The sequence below is a fragment of the Salmo salar genome, chromosome 10 (genome assembly GCF_965601325.2).
Source record: "Salmo salar chromosome 10, fSalSal1, whole genome shotgun sequence".
In the NCBI taxonomy this organism is placed as follows: domain Eukaryota; kingdom Metazoa; phylum Chordata; class Actinopteri; order Salmoniformes; family Salmonidae; genus Salmo; species Salmo salar.
The window spans coordinates 21,243,025-21,263,919 of NC_138300.1; the positions used below are offsets into that span (position 1 = coordinate 21,243,025).

The window sequence follows — 20,895 nt, forward strand, 5'->3', positions numbered from 1 at the left end:
AACGTACAAAATCAGCAGGGGATCAAATGCTTTTTTCCCCCACTGTAAACTGACTGTTAGCTCTATAGCTGGAGAGCAGAATGGTCAACTGGATGAAATGGGTTCGATCCTGCTGCTTCCACAGTATATTGATGGAAATGATCTTTCCCTCCTTCTCTTCCTCTCTCTCTGCTGAACTCATGCAAACTAAATTAATCTATGTTGTCTTGGTAACACATGAACATTTTGTTTATCTGCGAACATTTGGGCAAATAGGACATCGACATTACTGACTGTTGTTATTAGAATGTTGTGACTGCATCGATCAATTCTCACTCTAATAAAATGTGTTAAATTATTACACCTTATAAACATGTCCATTTAGATATGCTATCATACAATATGCTTCGATTATAATGTTCTCCATCGTAGTCAGAGAAAGTTGTGATGTAGTACTCCAGCTCTCCACCAGGTGTCCCTAGTGTGATAAGGAATACTGTACTTTCTGTGTGCCTACAGCAGCTCTCGTGCAGACAACACAAGACATTTTTTTTGTTGCCTTATAGGATCTGTTCACGTAGTGGATGAGAGGGGACATATCAGTAGCAGTGTCCCTGTCACCTGTCCAAGGCCAAGCCCCACTGTGACACACACAGCCAGACTAAAACCTGACTGGCCAAACCAGCAGCAAACCAGCAGGCCTACCTCCCTCGCTCTGATACAGCAGCATTAGTCACACAGCCAGCACGCACAGAATGACAAATAGCACAGAATGACAAATAGCACAGAATGACAAATAGCACAGAATGACAAATAGCACAGAAACAATGCATCCAGAATTCACACACACATAAATGAGGCACATACTGCACACAAACACACACACGCACTCAGGCAAGCACATGCAGTGCCATGTAGCTACGGTAGGATCGGTTTTCAATGCTCCTCTTCCCTCTCTGGTTTAACGAGCACACCCCAGTATTATGACATCAGTTTACAGTCTGTTTCAACTGTAAGCCTTGACATATACCCGTTTCAGAACCATGCAACTACCTAATTCATAATTGACCATGCAGCGGTTCAAATCCAAGTGTAAATGCCGTTTATCAAACTCCAGGTGGTGCTATGGTCAGATGACATGAAAATAGAGCTCTTTGGCCACACACACCAATGGTGGCTTTGGTGTCGAAAAACAGAAGCCTATGCAAAAAAGTATCTCATACCTAGGGTAAAATATGGTGGTGCATCTTTGATGTTATGGGGCTATTTTGCTTCCACTGGTACTGTGACCCTTGTTAAGGTCAGCGGCATCATGAACTTTACCAGGTACCATGACATTTTAACCAAAACCTGCTTGCCTCTGCCAGGAGGCTGGCAGTTGGCCGCAAGTGGATCTTCCAGCAAGACAACAACCCCAAGCTCACATCAACATCCGCAAAGAAATAGTTAATTGAAAGAAAGTCTCTGGACTTGAACCCCATTGAAAACCTGTGGTTTGAATTGTAGAGGGCCGTCCATAAGAGCAGACGAAGGATATCAAGGATCTGGAAAGATTCTGTATGGAGGAATGATCTAAGATCCCTCCAAATTTCTTCTGTAATCTCATTAAACATTTTAGAAAAATACTGTGTCGCTAACCTCGCAAGGTTAGGGTGCTGCAGTACTGAAAAAAAGGGGTGCCAATAATCTTGACTCCTATCTTTTTTTTAATTACTTGTTAAATCTCTTTCTCTGAGCAATTTATGTTAGTAAAAAATTAGCATAACTCAGTATTTGTATTATTTATTATATACAGTTGTTTTTGCTCATCTTTATCAAGGGTGCCAATCATTTTGTTCCTGACAGTACCTCTTTCAGAGCCATGTAAATACCTACATCATAAACTTAAACTTGGTACCGTCTTTACGCTCAAAGGAAAGACTTCAGGCCTCAGACAATCCCCAACCAAGCATTTCATCTAACACGCAACACAGCAACATATGTTTGAGGTTTATTTCCAGTTTGCTGAGAGATGCATAAACAGTGCTGCCGTACAGTATATCATTGAATTGTGATTGACTGAATCTGATTGATGATGCTAATGCTTTTGCTCTGTGTTGTGTTTCCCTTACAGTAAAGTGGAGACAGCAGCCATTGAGACAGAGCTGCTGAGGGACTACAGGTTTGGCCAGCAGCAGCTCATAGAGATCTGGGGGCACGCCTGTGCCATCGCCATCACCAAGGTATGTACCCCTTATCCCCCTATTCTCTCGCCAAGAATCACCTTTTTTGGGACCATTCATCCATTCATTCATCCATCCATCCCTCATTCCCCAGATTCTGATGCTGTTCCACCTAATAGTATTTCAAAACCATGCAACGTTCTAATAGCTGGTGATGTACAGTAGGAACTGTGAAGAGATTTAGGGAACACACAGGGACTGTTCTGTTCTCTGTATTCTTGAAAAAACAGTGAGTGTGGGCGTTTATTTACAGTTGTGGGAGAACTGTCCCCCTCAACAATGCTGTGTCTCTGCTCCATAAACCCTGAGGCACATCAGAGCCTCTGTTCACTATCTGGCCTGATTGTCTGATGAGAGACTGATCTGCTCAGCTGGGAGCTAGTCTGGCAAGTCCACATGCCCCTTATCAGACCTGTGTGTGTGTGTGTGTGTGTGTGTGTGGTGTGTGTGTGTGTGTGTGTGTGTGTGTGTGTGTGTTAGCACGTGTATGTGTCTGCTTATGTATCATGTGTCTGTTTTTAGCTTGTGTTTGTCTGGTTGTATGTGTGTGTGTTCGCCTCTGTGGGTAATGAGTATGTGTGTAAGTTCTCCAAGTCAGACTGCCTGTAGTCAGCGGTAGCAGCAGCAGTGTCTGGAGTGTGTCTCTGTGGAGCTGTCAGGAACACACGTGGTTCCTTTGACCAGACGGTTGATTGGTTTAACCCTGCGGTCGTTTGCTCCACGGGCACCCAGTGTGGTGTGATAAATGTTCCCTGAGATTCCAGACATATGAGACACTTTCCTTTCAGAGAGAGAGAAAGTCTGATTACCTCAACCACATCCCCTTACCACCATTATCACCAGCAGCCAATGGTCCATGGCCAGAGCGGACACAGCCGCAGCACACATACCGTAGCTAGACAAACAGCGCCTGGCTCGGCCCGGATCGGCCTGGGGCTTCTGCACCCACATGCATGACATCACTGTTATTCAAGAATAAGTGCAGTAGTAGGGCTTTGTGATTTCACTGCAGTCGTTGCAGTTGCCAGATAGATTAATTTCTCACCAAGTAATCCCCCCCATACGTCCAAAGACATCCAATCCCCCCGGCAGCAACCACACGGGCCATGACGGGTCCATCTCCGGTGTGTTCCTCTGTGATCTGGGCTGGAGTGCGTGTTGAGCGGCGCCTGTGTTCAGCCTGGGTTGGGATAGCAGGCAGAAGCCTTTCAACACCTGGGGAGACAAATAATGTTCCGCTTCCACGGCGCAGTAAACGCTGGAGTCTGTTGTCCCTGGGTTCCTGTTCTGTCTACTCAGGATGTGTTCAATATGTCAACGTGTCCGTCGTAAAACATATTCATTATCCTGCGCAGCTTTCATTAATAGTGTGTGGCCGTATTTATGTGTGTGTGTGTGCATCCTTGTGTATGTATTTTTCTTACACTTTATAATTTTTACAAATAATTCTTATTTATTTATTCCTATTTTAGCCCCTTTTTCTCCCCAATTTCTGACTTGTCTCATCGCTGCAACTCCCCAACAGGCTCGGAAGGTGAAGGTCGAGTCACGCATCCTCCAAAACATGACGGCCCGCTTAACCCGGAAGCCAGCCGCACCAATGTGTCGGAGGAAACATCGTTCAACTGACGACCGAGGTGAGCCTGCAGGCACCCGGCTCGCAACAAGGAGTCGCTAGAGCTCGATGAGCCAAGTAAAGCCTCCACGGCCCCGGAGGGTATAGGCCCACCCACTGGGGAGCCAGGCCCAGCCAATCAGAATGAGTTTTCCTCCTCAAAAGGGCTTTATTACAGACAGAAATACTCCTCAGTTTCATCAGCAGTCTGGGTGGCTGGTCTCAGACGATCCCGCAGTTGACGAAGCCATATGTGGAAGTCTTGGGCTGGCGTGGTTACATGTGGTCTGCGGTTGTGCGCCAGTTGGACGTACTGCTAAAATCTCTATGACAACGTTGGAGGCGGCTTATGGTAGAGAAAGGAACATTATATTGTCTGGCAACAGCTCTGGTGGATAGTCCTGCAGTCAGCATGCCAATTACACGCTCCCTCAAAACTTGAGACATCTGTGACATTGTGTTGTGTGACACAACTGCACATTTTAGTGTGGCCTTTTATTGTCCCCAGCACAAGGTGCACATGTGTAATGATCAGGCGGAGTTCCTCTGTCCAGTGTCTGCGTTCTTTTGCCCATCTTAATCTTTTATTTTTATTGGCCAGTCTGAGATATGGCTTTTTCTTTGCAACTCTGCCTAGAAGGCCAGCATCCCGGAGTCGCCTCTTCACTGTTGACGTTGAGACCGGTGTTTTGCGGGTACTATTTAATGAAGCTGCCAGTTGAGGACTTGTGAGGCGTCTGTTTCTCAAACTAGACACTCTAATGTACTTGTCCTCTTGCTCAGTTGTGCACCGGTGCCTCCCACTCCTCTTTCTATTTTGGTTAGAGCCAGTTTGCGCTGTTCTGTGAAGGGAGTAGTACACAGCATTGTATGAGATCTTCAGTTTCTTGGCAATTTCTCGCATAGAATAGCCTTCATTTCTCAGAACAAAAATAGACTGATGAGTTTTCAGAAGAAAGTTATGTTTCTGGCCATTTTGAGCCTGTAATCGAACCCACAAATGCTGATGCTCCAGATACTCAACTAGTCTAAAGAAGGCCCGTTTTATTGCTTTTTTAATCAGTACAACAGTTTTCAGCTGTGCTAACATAACTGCAAAAGGGTTTTCTAATGATCAATTAGCATTTTAAAATGATAAACTTGGATTAGCTAACATAACGTGCCAGGAGGATGGTTGCTGATAATGGGCCTCTGTACGCCTATGTAGATATTCCATTAATCAGCTGTTTCCAGCTACAATAGTCATTTACAACATTAACAATGTCTACACTGTATTTCTGATCAATTTGATGTTATTTTAATGGACATTTCTAAGTGACCCCAAACTTTTGAACGGTAGTTTATGTATGAAGGTATTTATGTGTGTGTGGTGTGTGTGTGTGTAGTGGGACATGTGTCTATGTGTGTGTTGCAGTAGTGTGTGAATGTCAGGTTGATGAGAGCAGATGTATCTCATTACTACGGATGTCAGGGAGGCAATACAGTCATTGCTCCTGTGTGTGTGTGTGTGTGTGTGTGTATGTGTGAGGATAGGACTGAGGATCCTGGTGAGCTGACATACAGTGCATTTGGAAAGTATTCAGACCCCTTGACATTTTGTTACGTTACAGCCTTATTCTAAAATTGATTAAACAGTTTTTTGCCACCTCATCAATGTACATACAATAACTCATAATAACAAAGCAAAAACAGGTTTTTAGAAATGTTTGCAAAAAAAATGTATTGACATATCACATTAACATACAGTACCAGTCAAAAGTTTGGGGACACATACTCGTTCAAGGTTTTTTCTTTATTTTTACTATTTTCTGCAGTGTAGAATAATAGTGAAGACATCAAAACTATGAAATAACACATAAGAAAAAATATAGTACCAAAAAAGTGTTCAACAAATCAAAATATATTTGAGATTCTTTAAAGTAGCCACCCTTTGCCTTGATGACAGCTTTGCACATGCTTGGCAAGTATTCAGACACTTTACTCAGTACTTTGTGGAAGCACCTTTGGCAGGGATTACAGCCTCAAGTCTTCTTGGGTATGAAGCTTGGCACACCTATATTTGGGGAGTTTCTCCCATTCTTCTCTGCAGATCCTCTCAAGCTCTATCAGGTTGGATGGGGAGCGTCGCTGAACAGCTATTTTCAGGTCTCTCCAGAGATGTTCGATCACGTTCAAGTCCAGGCTCTGGCTGGGCAACTCAAGGACATTCAGAGATTTGTCCCAAAGCCACACCTGCATTGTCTTGGCTGTGTGCTTAGGGTCGTTGTCCTGTTGGAAGGTGAACCTTCACCCCAGTCTGAGGTCCTGAGTGCTCTGGAGTAGGTTTTCATCAAGCATCTCTCTGTACTTTGCTCCATTCATCTTTCCCTCGATCCTGACTAGTCTCCCAGTCCCTGCCGCTGAAAAACATCCCCACAGCATAATGCTGCCACCAACATGCTTCACCATAGGGATGGCGCAAAGTTTTCTCCAGACATGACCGCTTGGTATTCAGGCCAAATAGTTCAATCTTGATTCTCATGGTCTGAGAGTTCTTAAGGCCAGGCACCACAGGCAAAATCTGTAAATTTTTAGGTTTTGGGATATTTTGCAACTATAACTTCCATACTTTCATAAAATGTACAAATAAATTGGCAATAATGTATATACATACTTTATTTGTATTATTTTATCCCAACTATGTCAACTACACCTACCAAAAATGTTGTTCTTGATAGCGGTTGAAGGTCAACATGAAACTCTCCATGTTGAATAATATATCTTTTAAAGGCTTGTTTTCCGGAGAATATCGTTAGCTAGTCCATACATGGCTATATCCTTTGTAAACGTAGTGCTTCGTGCTGAAAGATGAGTAATTTTCGGACATCATATTGGTTACTGGCATTTAAAGGCCCTTTCCGGTAATCTGAAGGCCCTTTCCGGCTTCCTTGTTTGAAAATATCTCCCGCGAAGAATCCACGTAAAGAGACTAAATGAGAAAATCTCTAAGAATATACCTACAATATGTGAATAAAAATAGGCGATCTCAGTTAGCCAATGCGAGTAAAGCAGTGAATGAAATAAAAAAATTGCCTGATCAGCCAATCGAGGCAGTGGCAGTTCAGGTAGAGGAGGAAAAGGAGGTAGACCGCAGCAGCGCGTTGAGACGCAAAATAGTTGAGATGAAGATCTAGTTGATCGCTGATAGTTGTCATCAGCCAGCCAACAGTGGCTTTTATTCCACATGTCACAAATAAACCAACTTGTACATGCTTTGATTTGCCCTAAGTGTCTAAACACTGGAGTGAAAATCACCATAGACCCCACCAACCAGGGATTCTGTCATGATAGACTGTGAAGGTGATCATGATGAATTTAGGAGGAGTGTTTTACACTTCCTCCAGGCTGCAGGAGTGCTCCAGGGGAGATGTGGCATTTGATATAAATGTGAGGATGGTTCTTCTAGCCCACAAACTTGGACTTAGTTATGCAGATCTAAAGAAAATAAACAAAGTCCTAGGGATTCCTTCCTTGAGTCTCAGCTCATATCAGAGAAATTACCGGAGAGTGACACATAAATAAAAAGGGAGAGTAGCCCATTATTGCCAGGTGACTTGCTGTGTATAAATAATATTTATTTCCTTGCTCCAGCAAATGTATTCAAAGTTAATAGAACAAAGTGATAGGAAAACAACTATCCAATGAGACTGTCACATTAGCCTACAGTGTCATAGGGCTGTAGCCTAATGTGATTAGTGAAAAAAAATGGCTTTACATAAAGTAAATGTATGCTAATATTCACATTGGGTAATATGCTGATATTTAGTCCTGCAGTTATGACTGTAATGTCGACAGACATAAGTACTTTATCCCCCCCCCCCCCTCTTTAGTTGCAGACATTCAGAGAGGGCTACAGTCGATGGAGAGTGCTGCAAAGCTAATTAGAAGAGCATATGCAGATATAGAACCAGACATAGCAGAGTTGTTGGATGAGGATGCCATCATAGACCTTAATGTATCCTTTGATGGCACTTGGCTCGAGACGATTCACTTCCAACTACGGGATAGGTGTGTGCATTGGTGCTGGTACCAGCGAGCCCTAGAAAATGGTGAAGATCCACCCAGTCACAAAAATCTTAGAGGGGATAAATTTTTTAATAGAGAGGTTGCACAGAAAATGGTACCTGTAAATCATAGGATGTCAAATGATAACATCCTCAAAAGAATGTAGCACGGAGGAACCCAGAATGCAAATAGTTGTCTGAACTCTGTAATATGGTCGCGATGCCCAAAAACTGTCTTTGTGGGCAAAAGTCACATTGACGGAGCAGGCAGTATGGCAGTAACCACTGCTATATCAAATGTGATGAACAAATTGTGGTTTGACAGCACTTTGGTGACACTGGAAGCAATCAGAGAGGAGGATGTGAGGAATGTTGTGAGAGCTGATGTTGCTTCAATGGAGTGTGCCAAGCGTGGGCGCAGGTCCCATGACACAGTCAAGAGTAAAGCGGCACCAGCAACAACTCAGAGGGCCTTACATATGGGGCAGGCATAGCTGATTAATGTACTGCACATTTAAACAGTCATACAAAATCCTTGTACGTGGCAAAGTGATATGAGAATTTGCCCAAAACTGCCCAACAGACCAGTATTCAAAGCATATGCTCTATTGCTTGAAACAAATGTATTAAATGTGCTAATGTATTTGTAAAATGTATATTTGATGTTTACTTGTCAGTTTAGAAGTTATCTAAGAGTTTAATTAATGTGACAAATTAATGTGACAAAATTTAAAGTACATTTTAATTGCATTAGCATATCTTTATCAACCATTTTCTAAAAGTGACATGTTCCCTGTGCGCCAATTCATTTTTCTCAGGCTTCAAAGGACGTGCATTCACATGATTCCACACACAGGGTCTTGGGTCTTATAGTCATATTTACAGAGGCTTTTTTTTTATATCTTGTGTCATTTTGATTTTAAGTGTCATATCATGTGTTAATATGTGCAAAATATGCATCCGTCATACATGTGAAGTGTTTTTTAAATAATTTAATTAAATGACAATATTTTGATGAACTGATCTGTAAAAGTCTGACCATTTGAGTGTCTTATCACAATAAAACAAAAAACAAAAAATCTGCCTTGAAGCAATGTGTTGAATAACAGGTTAGCGCCATTTAAGGAGGGTTTGTCTATTTGCATATTTAAAATGTTTTATAAATAAAACTTGTAATACAATAATATTGTATTTATGTATACTTTCAACTGGTAATGTTTCAGTCTGATGAGAGTAAAGGGAAAAAAATCCATATTAGCCTGTGGTGCCTGGCCTTAAGGTGCCTTTTGGCAAACTCCAAGCAGGCTGTCATGTGCCTTTTACTGAATAATGGCTTCCGTCTGGCCACTCTACCATAAAGGCCTGATTGGTAGAGTACTGTAGAGATGGTGGTCCTTCTGGAAGGTTCTCCCATCTCTACAGAGGAACTCTGGAGCTCTGTCAGAGTGACCATCGGGTTCTCAGTCACTTCCTTGACCAAGGCTCTTCTCCTCTGATGCTCAGTTTGGCTGGACGGCCAGCCCAAGGAAGAGTCTTGGTTGTTCCAAACTTCTTCCATTTAAGAATAATGGAGGCCACTGTGTTCTTCGGGACCTTCAACGCTGCAGAATTTTTTTTTGTACCCTTCGCTAGATCTGTGCCTCAACACAATCCTGTCTCAGAGCTCTACGGACAATTCCTTCGACCTAATGGTTTGGTTTTTGCTCTGACATGCACTGTCATCTGTGGGACCTTATATAGACAGATGTGTGCCTTTCCAAATCATGTCCAATAAATTGAATTTACCACATGTGGACTCCAATCAAGTTGTTGAAACATGTCATGGATGATCAATGGAAACAGGATGCACCTGAGCTCAATTTCGAGTCTCCTAGCAAAGTGTCTGAATACTGATGTAAATAAGGTAACCTGTCTTCACTTTGTCATGATGGGGTATTATGGATAAATTGATGAGATTTGTACTAAAAAAAATAATTAAAATGAGAATAAGGCTGTAACGTAACAAAATGTGGAAAAAGTCAGAGTCTGAATACTTTCCAAATGCACTGTATCTGCATTCCTCCAAGCCAGGAGCTGGACAGAAGGGCCCTGACAGAGAAGCCAAACCCAGACCAGGTTATCGTGCTCCTCTAAAACTAGCTTGTTCTGGTTTCCCACTGGATGTGCATTATTGACATTAACTCAATAATATAATATGTTAATATATAATATATGCATATATAAATACAATCCTAATCCTAAAACAAGGTGAGGTAAGATGAGACAGGATGCTGCTGTAAAAGGCACTCAGGTTTCCCACTGCACAGTATATTCATATTGAATGCCACTTCCACTCCTATCAAAGATGGCCGGTCATTATATTGTGCTTATTAGCGTTAGCATTTACCTCAGGGGAACAGGTCAGAGAGGGTGTCATCACATCAACGCAGCGAGATACACACACATCAAAATCCTGTTGCACAGTGGGAGATACACCAGGAAACTGTTTCAGCCACGCAGATAAGGAAATGGAGCCTATCTCTCGCTTCCGACTCATGGGCCCGAGCTGTCATTACCATCCTTCTTCCATCTAATTTAGAGTGTATCTGCTCCCAGACAGAACATTTATGTTAGAGATAATGGCTGCTGTCTCCCCTCTCCCAGCATCATTACTGTAATTAATGCTTTCAAGTCTGTATTAATTGAATACTGCAATTAGAGTACGGCTCCATTTGTTGCCCGGTAATATACCCCTCCATTTAGAGTTCCGGTTATAGCGGCCTTTACCCAACATTTGGTTGGTTGAAGGCGTTGTGAGGTGAGACACTCTTGGCTGTGATGTAGCTAGCAACACTAGCTACATGATTCACTCCCCCACTGGTTCTATCTAGGTGTGTGTGAAGCAGAGGAGGCTGGTGGGAGGAGCTATAGGAGGATGGGCACATTATAATGGAATGGAAAAAATGGAACGGTATTGGACACATCAAACATATGGAAACCACATGTTTGTCTCCCTGTTCCATTTATTCCATTCCAGCCATTACAATAAGCCCGTTCTCCTATAGCTCCTCCCGCCAGCCTCCACTAGCGTGAGGAGGAAGATTAGACCACTTAAGTCAACAGGAAAGTGGCAGAGACCTGCTGCCTCATTTAAGGACGTGTGAGGTGATTTACTGGGATATGTGCTGTGCCCCTGTAAAACAGAGAGGTGGAGATGCCAGTGGCCTAGTGGGGAAACTCATGGCTCAGGCCTGATGGAAAGTAGTGTGTTATTTAAAGGGAGCATCCTGCGGAGTCCGCCTCTGGAATTGTTTCCATTCCTGTCAGGGTTATTTTAATGAGTTTGGGGCTGTCTGTCTTTAAAAAAAGACCTGGGTGACATTTCCCCTGGCCATGGCATGGCCTCCCTGGCACGCGAAGGAGAGAGTCTCTGACAGTGATGGAAGGTCAGCCTCGCGGATAGAATGACCTGTCCACTGGACAATGAGTCTGCTAGGCTAGTTGGTGATGTCTGTCTCACTCTCTGTCTCCCTCCCTCCCTCCATCCGTCACTCACTCAATCACCTCCCTCCAGGCCTTTCCTCTGACATCCCTGGCTAAGAAGCAGCCGACAGTGTTGGTGGTCTGTGGTCCTGACCAGAATGGCTCCATCGGCCTGGTGTGTGCCCGCCACCTGCGCATATTCGTAAGTATACCACAATAGACTTCACCCGCCAGCCATCACACACACATGGCCATGTGGACAATATCAGAAAACAGTTTAATTGCAGTATTAGGAGATTTTCATTTAAACTCCTATAAATAGTAATCTGAGTCATGATTAATTGATCCATTACGGGATTGAAAATGTCAATGACATCATTCCATTGTGACCCTCATTAAATAACGTTACCCTCGTTAAATACTGTCTGGTTACAGTTGGCAGGGGTAATGTAACATGATGTCATGGTCACATTAGTTTGCATGACTGTGGATAATGCTGTTCTGTGGTGTAAATGCATTAATTGCAATATTACAGATGATTACACTAACTAAAAACAATCTGAATAAGGATGTACAAGTGATCTACTATCTTTATTCTATGTGGTGGAAACCATAGATGTGTTTTGGTTTCCCTGCCTTGGAACGGAATGTGTGTGTGTGTATATATATATATATATATATATATATATATATATATATATATAACTTTTCCAGATGTGTCTGAGATGCCAGATTTATGGAGCGTCGATATCTCTGATTATAACCATGTTGACAGAATCGGTTAAAGTTGTAAGATGACTGTCTGTGAAGTTTTCGGGGCAGCGACTGGGCCTGGGGTCAACACACAGATATATTTTACACCAGGATCCCAGGAATGCATAAAGCATTTCCACATAACTTTGATCCAAAGAAAACAAATCATCAGTCGATGAATTCCTGATCGTGGAATTACTCTTATTCCCTGCAGGATTTGCTAGTTCAGGTTTTAAAGAGGCAGTGCACCGCAGCAGATAAGACCACAGTCTTTAGCTCTGATCTGGGAACTGTAGATTCAATTAAACAGAGAGTAGCTGACTATTTAGCCCCGGAGCAAATTAGCTAAGCCGGACTGATTTGCACCGCGGCCCTGAACTGGCCATCCGTGTTCACCGAGCTAGCATGTGTTTGGCATGCATCCTTGGTTCTTTCCACTGTTAAATGCCAAACCAAAATATTGCATATGGAAAAGACAAATAATCCAAGAGTCAAAGTTCATCTTTGTCAGATTGTGTCTGAATATGATTCATTATGACTGAACGTTCGTTACAACTTGTTGTTCACGCAAGGGAGGATGCACATGATGTTCCACAGTTCTTTCAGAACATCATGTGGTTATTTTATGTTTCTAATGAAGAAAAAACACCTTGGCCTCAACGCCTGAAAGAATCAAGTTGTTTATCACATGACACATGAATCCCCGAGATTCGACAATGTGGTCTTTGTTTCCAATTTGACAAAACCACGTGAATCTCAACGGACTGTGACTAAAGGGATGATGCTCCTTCATGGCCAACCAGAATGCTAGCCTTCAGTGAGAGGAAGTTCAATATCGGGAATGCTTAACATCAACAGGAAAAGGCTTGTGACCTGTCTGTAACCTGTAGTCATAGTCCTCATGTCTCCTGTATTCCTGCTCCATGACGCTTGTTGACGCTAGAGAGCATCCTGACGGTGCCTCCGTCCCTGAGGTACGTCTGACGTTGATGATTGTAACCTCTTCTAGGTCAGGGCACTAGGCGGTCAACATAGGGGTCGCTGCCAACCCAGAGGGGACATCTCTCTCTGGGTACTTTAGCTGCAGCAACGAAAGATGGCGTCAGTAGCCCGTTCCCCGGCCTCTCTGGCCCGATGTTGAGGTCTGATTGGTTTAATGTCTCTCAGGAGCGTGTGGACTGACGTCTGGAGTGACAGACCACTTCCCCATCTGAATCTGACCAGGGCCAGTTAGTCAGCGATGGAGAGATCTAAACCTCTCACTGCCTAGTTTACAGTACCTCCTCCTTACGCAACCATCTAACCAGCCAGGCCTTCCACTGAAAGCACAGCAGCAGCACACTGAGGCCCTTTCACATAGACTATTTATTGCTGGGATTGAAGTCCATTAGCAGTGGGGATCACGGGTGGCCATCGTTTAACAACACAAGCCACAGGTTTCTGGCTTTCCCTAAACGTCTATCATTAACCATGGAGGTGTAATTCAGTCATCCTCCAGACCTGAGGGCTAGAGGCCTACAGCGCTGTGCTAATCAGAGGGGCGCCTTGTCAGTCTGTCTATCTGTCCAGCCCTGATATACTATACACAGACAGACCAGAGAGAGGGCAGGAAAAACAGCAACGTACATCCTCTCATAAATGTTCTCCTTGTTAGAGGGCATTTATTTATTGCTATACTTCATTTTTATATACTTACAGTGCCTTTCCTCTGACTCTGTCATTCTCTCTCTCTCTCTCTCTCTCTCTTTACCTACCCCTCTCTCACTCTACCTCCCCCTCTTTCTCCCCTCTCGCATCTCTCCTTCCTTCCAAAAGGAGTACGAGCCCACCATCTACTATCCCAAACGCACTCCTAACACCATTCATCAAGACTTCACAGTTCAGTGTGAGAAGATGGACATCCCATTCCTCTCCTATCTCCCGACAGAGGTCAGCAACATCAAAAAGGACTATAAGACATTTATAGACACATTCATCCTTGAATTAAGCTTGACATTTGCAAATATAACTGATTTATGCAAGTGCACCATGAGTTGAGCACCTGCATCTCACTGTAGGATTTGGCCCCGGCTGAGCTTGCTGGAGCTGTGAGAACAATGTAGAGCTCTTTTCTAGATATTGATCAGAGTTTGGGTTGTGTGTTCAGGTGCAGCTGATCAACGATGCCTATAACCTGGTGATCGATGCCATCCTGGGGCCAGAGACTGACCACACAGATGTGAAGGAGCCCTATGCTGGCATCCTAGTCACCCTCAAGCAGGTCAAGATCCCCATCGCCAGTGTGGATATGCCCTCAGGTAAGGCTGAGAGCTAGTGCCTTTCAAAAGTATTCAGACCCCTTGGATTTCATCACATTTTATTGTGTTACAAAGTGGAATTAAAATGTATTTGTCATTTTTTTGGTTGAAGAAAAATACATTATATACTGTTATATCAAAGTGGAAGAAAATTTCAATTGTATTTTTTATAGAAAAAAAATCATTGCATAAGTATTCAGCCCCTTTGTTTAGTTAGGCAAGCCTAAATTAGTTCAGGAGTAAAATTTGACTTCCTCAGTCAAGTATTGAATTTCAAACACAGATTCAATTTCAAAGACCAGGGAGCTTTTCAAAAGCCTCATGAAGAAGTGGCGTGATTGGTAGATGGGTAACAATAACAAATCAGACATAGAATATCTCTTTAAACATGGTCAAGTGTGTGATTATGCTGTGGATTATATATGAAACCACCCAGACACATCGAAGATAGTCATCCCTCTGAACCGAGCTGCAGGACAGGAATGAAACTGCTCAGGGATGTTACTGAGGCCATTGGTGATTTTAAAACAGCTACAGAGTTCAATGGCTGTGATGGGAGAACTGAGGATGGATCAACAACATTGTAGTAACCCCACAATAATGACCTAAATGACAGAGTGAAAAGAAGAATAAAAATATTCCAAAACATGCATCTTGTATGTAACTAGGCACTAAAGTAATACTGGGAAAAAAATACAGCAAAGGAATACACTTTTTGGTCTAAATGCAAAGCCATATGTTTGGGGCAAATCCAATACAACAGATCACTGAGTAACTGCCTCCTTATTTTCAAGCATGGTGGTGACTGCATCATGGTATGGGTATGCTTGACCTCTGCAAATATTGGGGAGTTTTTCAGGATTAAAAGAAACGGGATGGAGCTAAGCACAGGCAAAATCCTAGAGGAAAACCTGCTTCGGTCTGCTTTATACCAGAGACTGCGAGAGGAATTCAGCAGGACAATAACCTACAACAAATGGCAAAATCTACACTGGAGTTACTTACCAAGAAGAAAATGAATGTTCTTGAGTGGCCAAGTTACAGTTTTGACTGAAACCTGCTTGAAAATCAATTTTTACATTTTAATATAACTAGGCAAGTCAGTTCTTATTCTTATGACGGCCTACCGGGGAACAGTGGGTTAACTGCCTTGTTCAGGTGCAGAACGACAGATTTTTACCTTGTCAGCTCGGGGATTCGATCCAGCAACCTTTCAGTTACTGGCCCAACACTCTAACCACTAGGCTACCTGCCGCCCTATGGCAAGACTTGAAAATCACTGTCTTCCCATGATCCCCAACAATTCTTTTGAAAATAATAATGGGCAAATATTGCACAATCCAGGTGTGCAAAGCTCTTATAGTCTTACCCAAGAAGACTCACAGCTGTAATCAATGTGAAATGTGTTTCTAGCATGTATTGATTCAGGGAGATGAACACTTATATAACAACTATATTTTAGTTATTTAATTTGTATTAACCCCCCCCATAAAAAAACATTCCACTTTGACTGAGTATTTTGCGTAAATTGTTGACAAAAACAGACAATTAAATCAATTTTAATCTCACTTTATAACACAGTAAAATGTGAAGAAATCCACAAATGTACAGAAAACTGCTCAAAATGGGGTTTACCTCTGAGCTAAACATTCATTAGTAATAAAAAAGAAAAGCCTGTACATGTACCACAATACACAACCACATTTGCAACTGCAATAGGTTTCGTCAGATCAACCTCAAGTCAACCTCAACACTGTCGAGCTAGGAGTGGTAAAGGCCAACCTGGATGGACTGAGACAGTAAAGCATGTAGCTTAGTGTAGTACATCCATTTGGCATCTGGCTCTGTCCATTACATCATACCCTCTCCCAATTTCTTTTGGAATGCTGCTAGCCAGCAGGTTTCTCATCTGTAAGATATAATATGCCGATTTAAAGTTGAAAGGAGAAGATCAAGTGAGATACTCACTCTCTCCTTGCTGTTATGTCACATGACATTTAGCCAGTAGATGTCAACCGATTTGTTGCTCTAACTATGGAGGTGGAATTTAAATGGTGATCATCGTTTGTCTGTCAAAGGTTGGGATGTGGACCAGGTGACCTCAGATGGGATCAATCCAGACGTCCTCATCTCGCTCACGGCACCAAAGAAGTGCGCCACCAGCTTCTCGGGGAAGCACTTCTTAGCAGGACGCTTCCTGCCTTATGACATCCAAAAGAAATACGATCTGAACCTGCCAGAATACCCAGGCACAGACTGTCTTATAGAACTGTAACATCTACAGTATACCCTCCAGTCCTCATTTTGGATAAATATGGATAATATATTTACATGTTTTGTATTTTATAGATTGTTACTGTGCTTTATCGTTCATGTGCCATCTCTCCAATGGATGTAGACTAAAGGAGGTTGCGCCTTAGCCAGAATCCACTCATATACAATAGAAAGATGATATTTAGAATCTGTGGGTGGTCTGAGTTGTATGTCTGTTTTGGAAATGGTTTGAGGAGTTTCCATGTGAGTTTCGACATTCTCCTTTTTGTGATTTCTTCCTAGCATAGTTTCAAGATGTTCTTTCTCCCTCAGCCTCAATTGATGAATGCAACCCTCGACTTAAGTGCTATTTTTTTTGTTTTGTTTTTCTTATTGAAGAATGCTTGGTTTTTGGGTCACAGAACTGTACTTTCCATCAGCTGTTTTTTTAATTTTTTTTATTTTATTCAGTCTACACTACTGCATTTCCTTAATCCAAGTAACACCTGTTCATTGATTGGCAGTTGTAGAGTTAACTCTTTGTCCAATAAAGTATCTAATTTAGTCGTTATTTGTTTTGATTCCTATGTGATTCGATGTAAGAAAAGTAGGAAAGATGACAGCTGACAAGATTTAAAGGTAATCATGACAGTGAAGGGCTCTATTCAATCCGCATCTCAGAAGTTCAGCTTTACAGCGTGATTGAAATTTAAAAGTAATATTCCCGCCTTAGCGGAGACTACATTCACATTAAACACTGCATATGTTGGCTCAATCGTACATTACCTTGATATTTCTATCGTGGATTACAGATTGAATAGAGCTCTAAATCTTCCACAGGAGTGAAAACTTGGTAGAATCTATACTGTGTTGGTGGATGAAATTGCCAGTATGCTTTATAACTATAGAGATCACACAGTAAACTACACAAATCCATACAAAGCCATATTGTTAGAGGAGATCAGACAGGAGATTAAACAGATTATATTACATGCTGAATCATTTCCTGAATAACTCTCCTCTCTGAAACCAGAGTCGATGGAGTGAAATCAGAACTTGTCATATCCATTTGAGGAGGCCTTTTTTTATATTCTGCATGAATTTGAGAAGCCTTTTTTCATACTCTGTATGAATTTGGGAGGCCTTTTTTTATATTTGGGATGCTACAGTAAAACAAGGTGTCTGGTTTATTGGTTTACAACTGAATTAAATTTGGGAACCAATCTGGTAAACAAAAAGCAGTGTAGTGGTAATTAGTTAATGAGGAATGTCTCATCATTTTGACCTGTCTCTAAACATGTTCATAATAGGCCAGTGAAGGGATGTAAATGGGGTACAGGACTGTTTATGTACGAGCTAGTGTATTTATAGCAAACCCGGCAGTGTCCTCTAAGTGTTAGCGCCATGTGTAGGAAGTCAGTGTTGGAATGTTGATCCCTTAATAAATATTGGTGTTAACCTGTCAAGAGCAAAGAGCCCAGAGGCTTTTGGAGTACAGCTGAACATTTACATCTCATATTTCTCATTCTGATCCTCTGCATTTTCAGAGACACTTTTTCATGTATAAGTTTCTTATGTTTAATTAAGGATATTCAAAGTTTTTAAAAGTTCATAGTCTTTAGAGGGTGGAAGAGAATTAAGATATATTATACAACAGGTGGGTCTAATCCTGGACGCAAATTGGTTAAAATCGCATTCCAGACGGTGTCTATTCCACAAGTTACAGTGGGGGGAAAAAAGTATTTGATCCCCTGCTGATTTTGTACGTTTGCTCACTGACAAAGAAAGGATCAGTCTATAATTTTAATGGTAGGTTTATTTGAACAGTGAGAGACAGAATAACAACAAAAATATCCAGAAAAACACATGTCAAAAATGTTATAAATTCATTTGCATTTTAATGGGGGAAATAAGTATTTGACCCCCTCTCAATCAGAAGGATTTCTAGCTCCCAGGTGTCTTTTATACAGGTAACGAGCTGAAATTAGGAGCACACTCTTAAAGGGAGTGCTCCTAACCGCAGCTTGTTACCTGTAAAAAAGACACCTGTCCACAGAAGCAATCAATCAGATTCCAAACTCTCCACCATGGCCAAGACCAAAGAGCTCTCCAAGGATGTCAGGGAGAAGATTGTAGACCTACACAAGGCTGGAATGGGCTACAAGACCATCGCCAAGCAGCTTGGTGAGAAGGTGACAATATTTGGTGAGATTATTCGCAAATGGAAGAAACACAAAAGAACTGTCGATATCCCTCGGCCTGGGGCTCCATGCAAGAGCTCACCTCGTGGAGTTGCAATGATCATGAGAACGGTGAGGAATCAGCCCAGAACTACACGGGAGGATCTTGTCAATGATCTCAAGGCAGCTGGGACCATAGTCACCAAGAAAACAATTGTTAACACTACGCCGTGAAGGACTGAAATCCTGCAGCGCCCGCAAGGTCCCCCTGCTCAAGAATACATATACATGCCCGTCTGAAGTTTGCCAATGAACATCTGAATGACTCAGAGGACAACTGGTGAAAGTGTTGTGTTCAGATGAGACCAAAATGGAGCTCTTTGACATCAACTCAACTCGTCGTGTTTGGAGGAGGAGGAATGGCCTCATTAAAATGCAAATCATTTTATAACATTTTTGACATGCGTTTTTCTGGATTTTTTGTTGTTATTCTGTCTCTCACGGTTCAAATAAACCTAATATTAAAATGATAGACTGATCATTTCTTTGTAAGTGGGCAAACGTACAAAATCAGCAGGGGATCAAATACTTTTTCCCCCACTGTACCACCGGCTAAAGCTAAAGCTATTTACTCTGTTCCATCTCACTGTGCAATCCACTGTCTCATCAGCCCAGCCAGACAATTTATAAACTTGATCTCCACTATAAAAAGCATCTAGACATTATCTCCCATTTCTTTTAGACTAGCAATTGGTTTTCAATAGCGGAGATTTGTATAAACCTTGCTGTCTGGTCGTGTCTACACTTGATACTTACATGCAACTTCTGCTATCAGAACACAAAGATCGCATTGAAAAGACGGGTCTAGACGCACAAAAGTCGCATTGTGTTCAGATCTAGCTGACCACTTCAGGAGGTGGTCATGGATGCATTGTGTGCAGATTTCTTCTCAGTCTGGATGCAATCAGGCTACCGAAAGCACAAACAGTGGGCGAGGTCATCAGCACTCCTCCCACAAGTCTCCAGAAAACTTGTGCTTTGGGACCGAGAGGGGTTAGAAGGATTACTTTATCCTATCCTAGGTATTCCTTAAAGAGGTGGGGTTTCAGGTGTCTCCGGAAGGTGGTGATTGACTCCGCTGTCCTGGCGTCGTGAGGGAGCTTGTTCCACCATTGGGGTGCCAGAGCAGCGAACAGTTTTGACTGGGCTGAGCGGGAACTGTGCTTCCTCAGAGGTAGGGGGGCCAGCAGGCCAGAGGTGGATGAACGCAGTGCCCTTGTTTGGGTGTAGGGCCTGATCAGAGCCTGAAGGTATGGAGGTGCCGTTCCCTTCACAGCTCCGTAGGCAATCACCATGGTCTTGTAGCGGATGCGAGCTTCAACTGGAAGCCAGTGGAGAGAGCGGAGGAGCGGGACTATATCTCATGGAAGGATGAAATAGTCTGAATAAATTAATCAAAATAAATATTTTAATGAAAATATGTCAATCATTATTTGAATATGTTGATAACCCGTTGTATAAAAGTGATAATGCCCTCGAAGCCGGTGTTTGGAGGATATATTAGCATGGTTTGCCGGCCCTCCACGAACAACACCGGTGCCAGTACTGTATATCCCCCCGGCTTCTCTGGCATTATCACTTAAAGAACCAATACTAATGTCATTGAGGAGACATGTTCTAATACAGTTCATCACCAGGCTGCTCTGGATTTCAGTGATATGAAACTAAGGGCAGATCATCTAAGTGAGAGGGTAGACTAGAACAGATTGTTTTACAGATCTGCATGGAATTATCCTGCCTGCTTGAGGGACTTTTACAGAATCATTCCTACACATCATTACAATTGCTAATGATGCATTTGCAACTATTCAGTGCATTCCATCTCACAAGCATGTCTCTCTGTGTTTTGAAGTGAGTGTTTGTTGAATGGCATGACGCCACTTCCCTATTTGGCAGCGCACCATCGTGCAATCAGCAGTTGTTAAAGTTACAAAGCCAAACCAGAAGTTGACCATCTGGCATTGTCATGCTGTCTGCCAGTACACAAACAATGTGCAGATCTGCTGTAAGTCATGGGCGACGACATGACAG

General features: G+C 42.5%; 1 protein-coding gene across 1 annotated transcript in view; it reads left to right on the forward strand.

Annotated features, from left to right (window-relative positions):
* LOC106613737 (yjeF N-terminal domain-containing 3) overlaps positions 1 to 17,195 on the forward strand; it is a 76,430-nt gene extending 59,235 nt beyond the window's left edge. Inside the window, exons 2-6 of the mRNA XM_014216300.3 lie at positions 2,093 to 2,201; positions 11,413 to 11,523; positions 13,890 to 14,003; positions 14,221 to 14,371; positions 16,450 to 17,195. Of these exons, the coding sequence (XP_014071775.3) occupies positions 2,093 to 2,201; positions 11,413 to 11,523; positions 13,890 to 14,003; positions 14,221 to 14,371; positions 16,450 to 16,646 (682 nt within the window). The 3' untranslated portion in view covers positions 16,647 to 17,195. The remainder of the gene's footprint in view (positions 1 to 2,092; positions 2,202 to 11,412; positions 11,524 to 13,889; positions 14,004 to 14,220; positions 14,372 to 16,449) is intronic.
* The last annotated feature ends 3,700 nt before the right edge of the window (positions 17,196 to 20,895 follow it).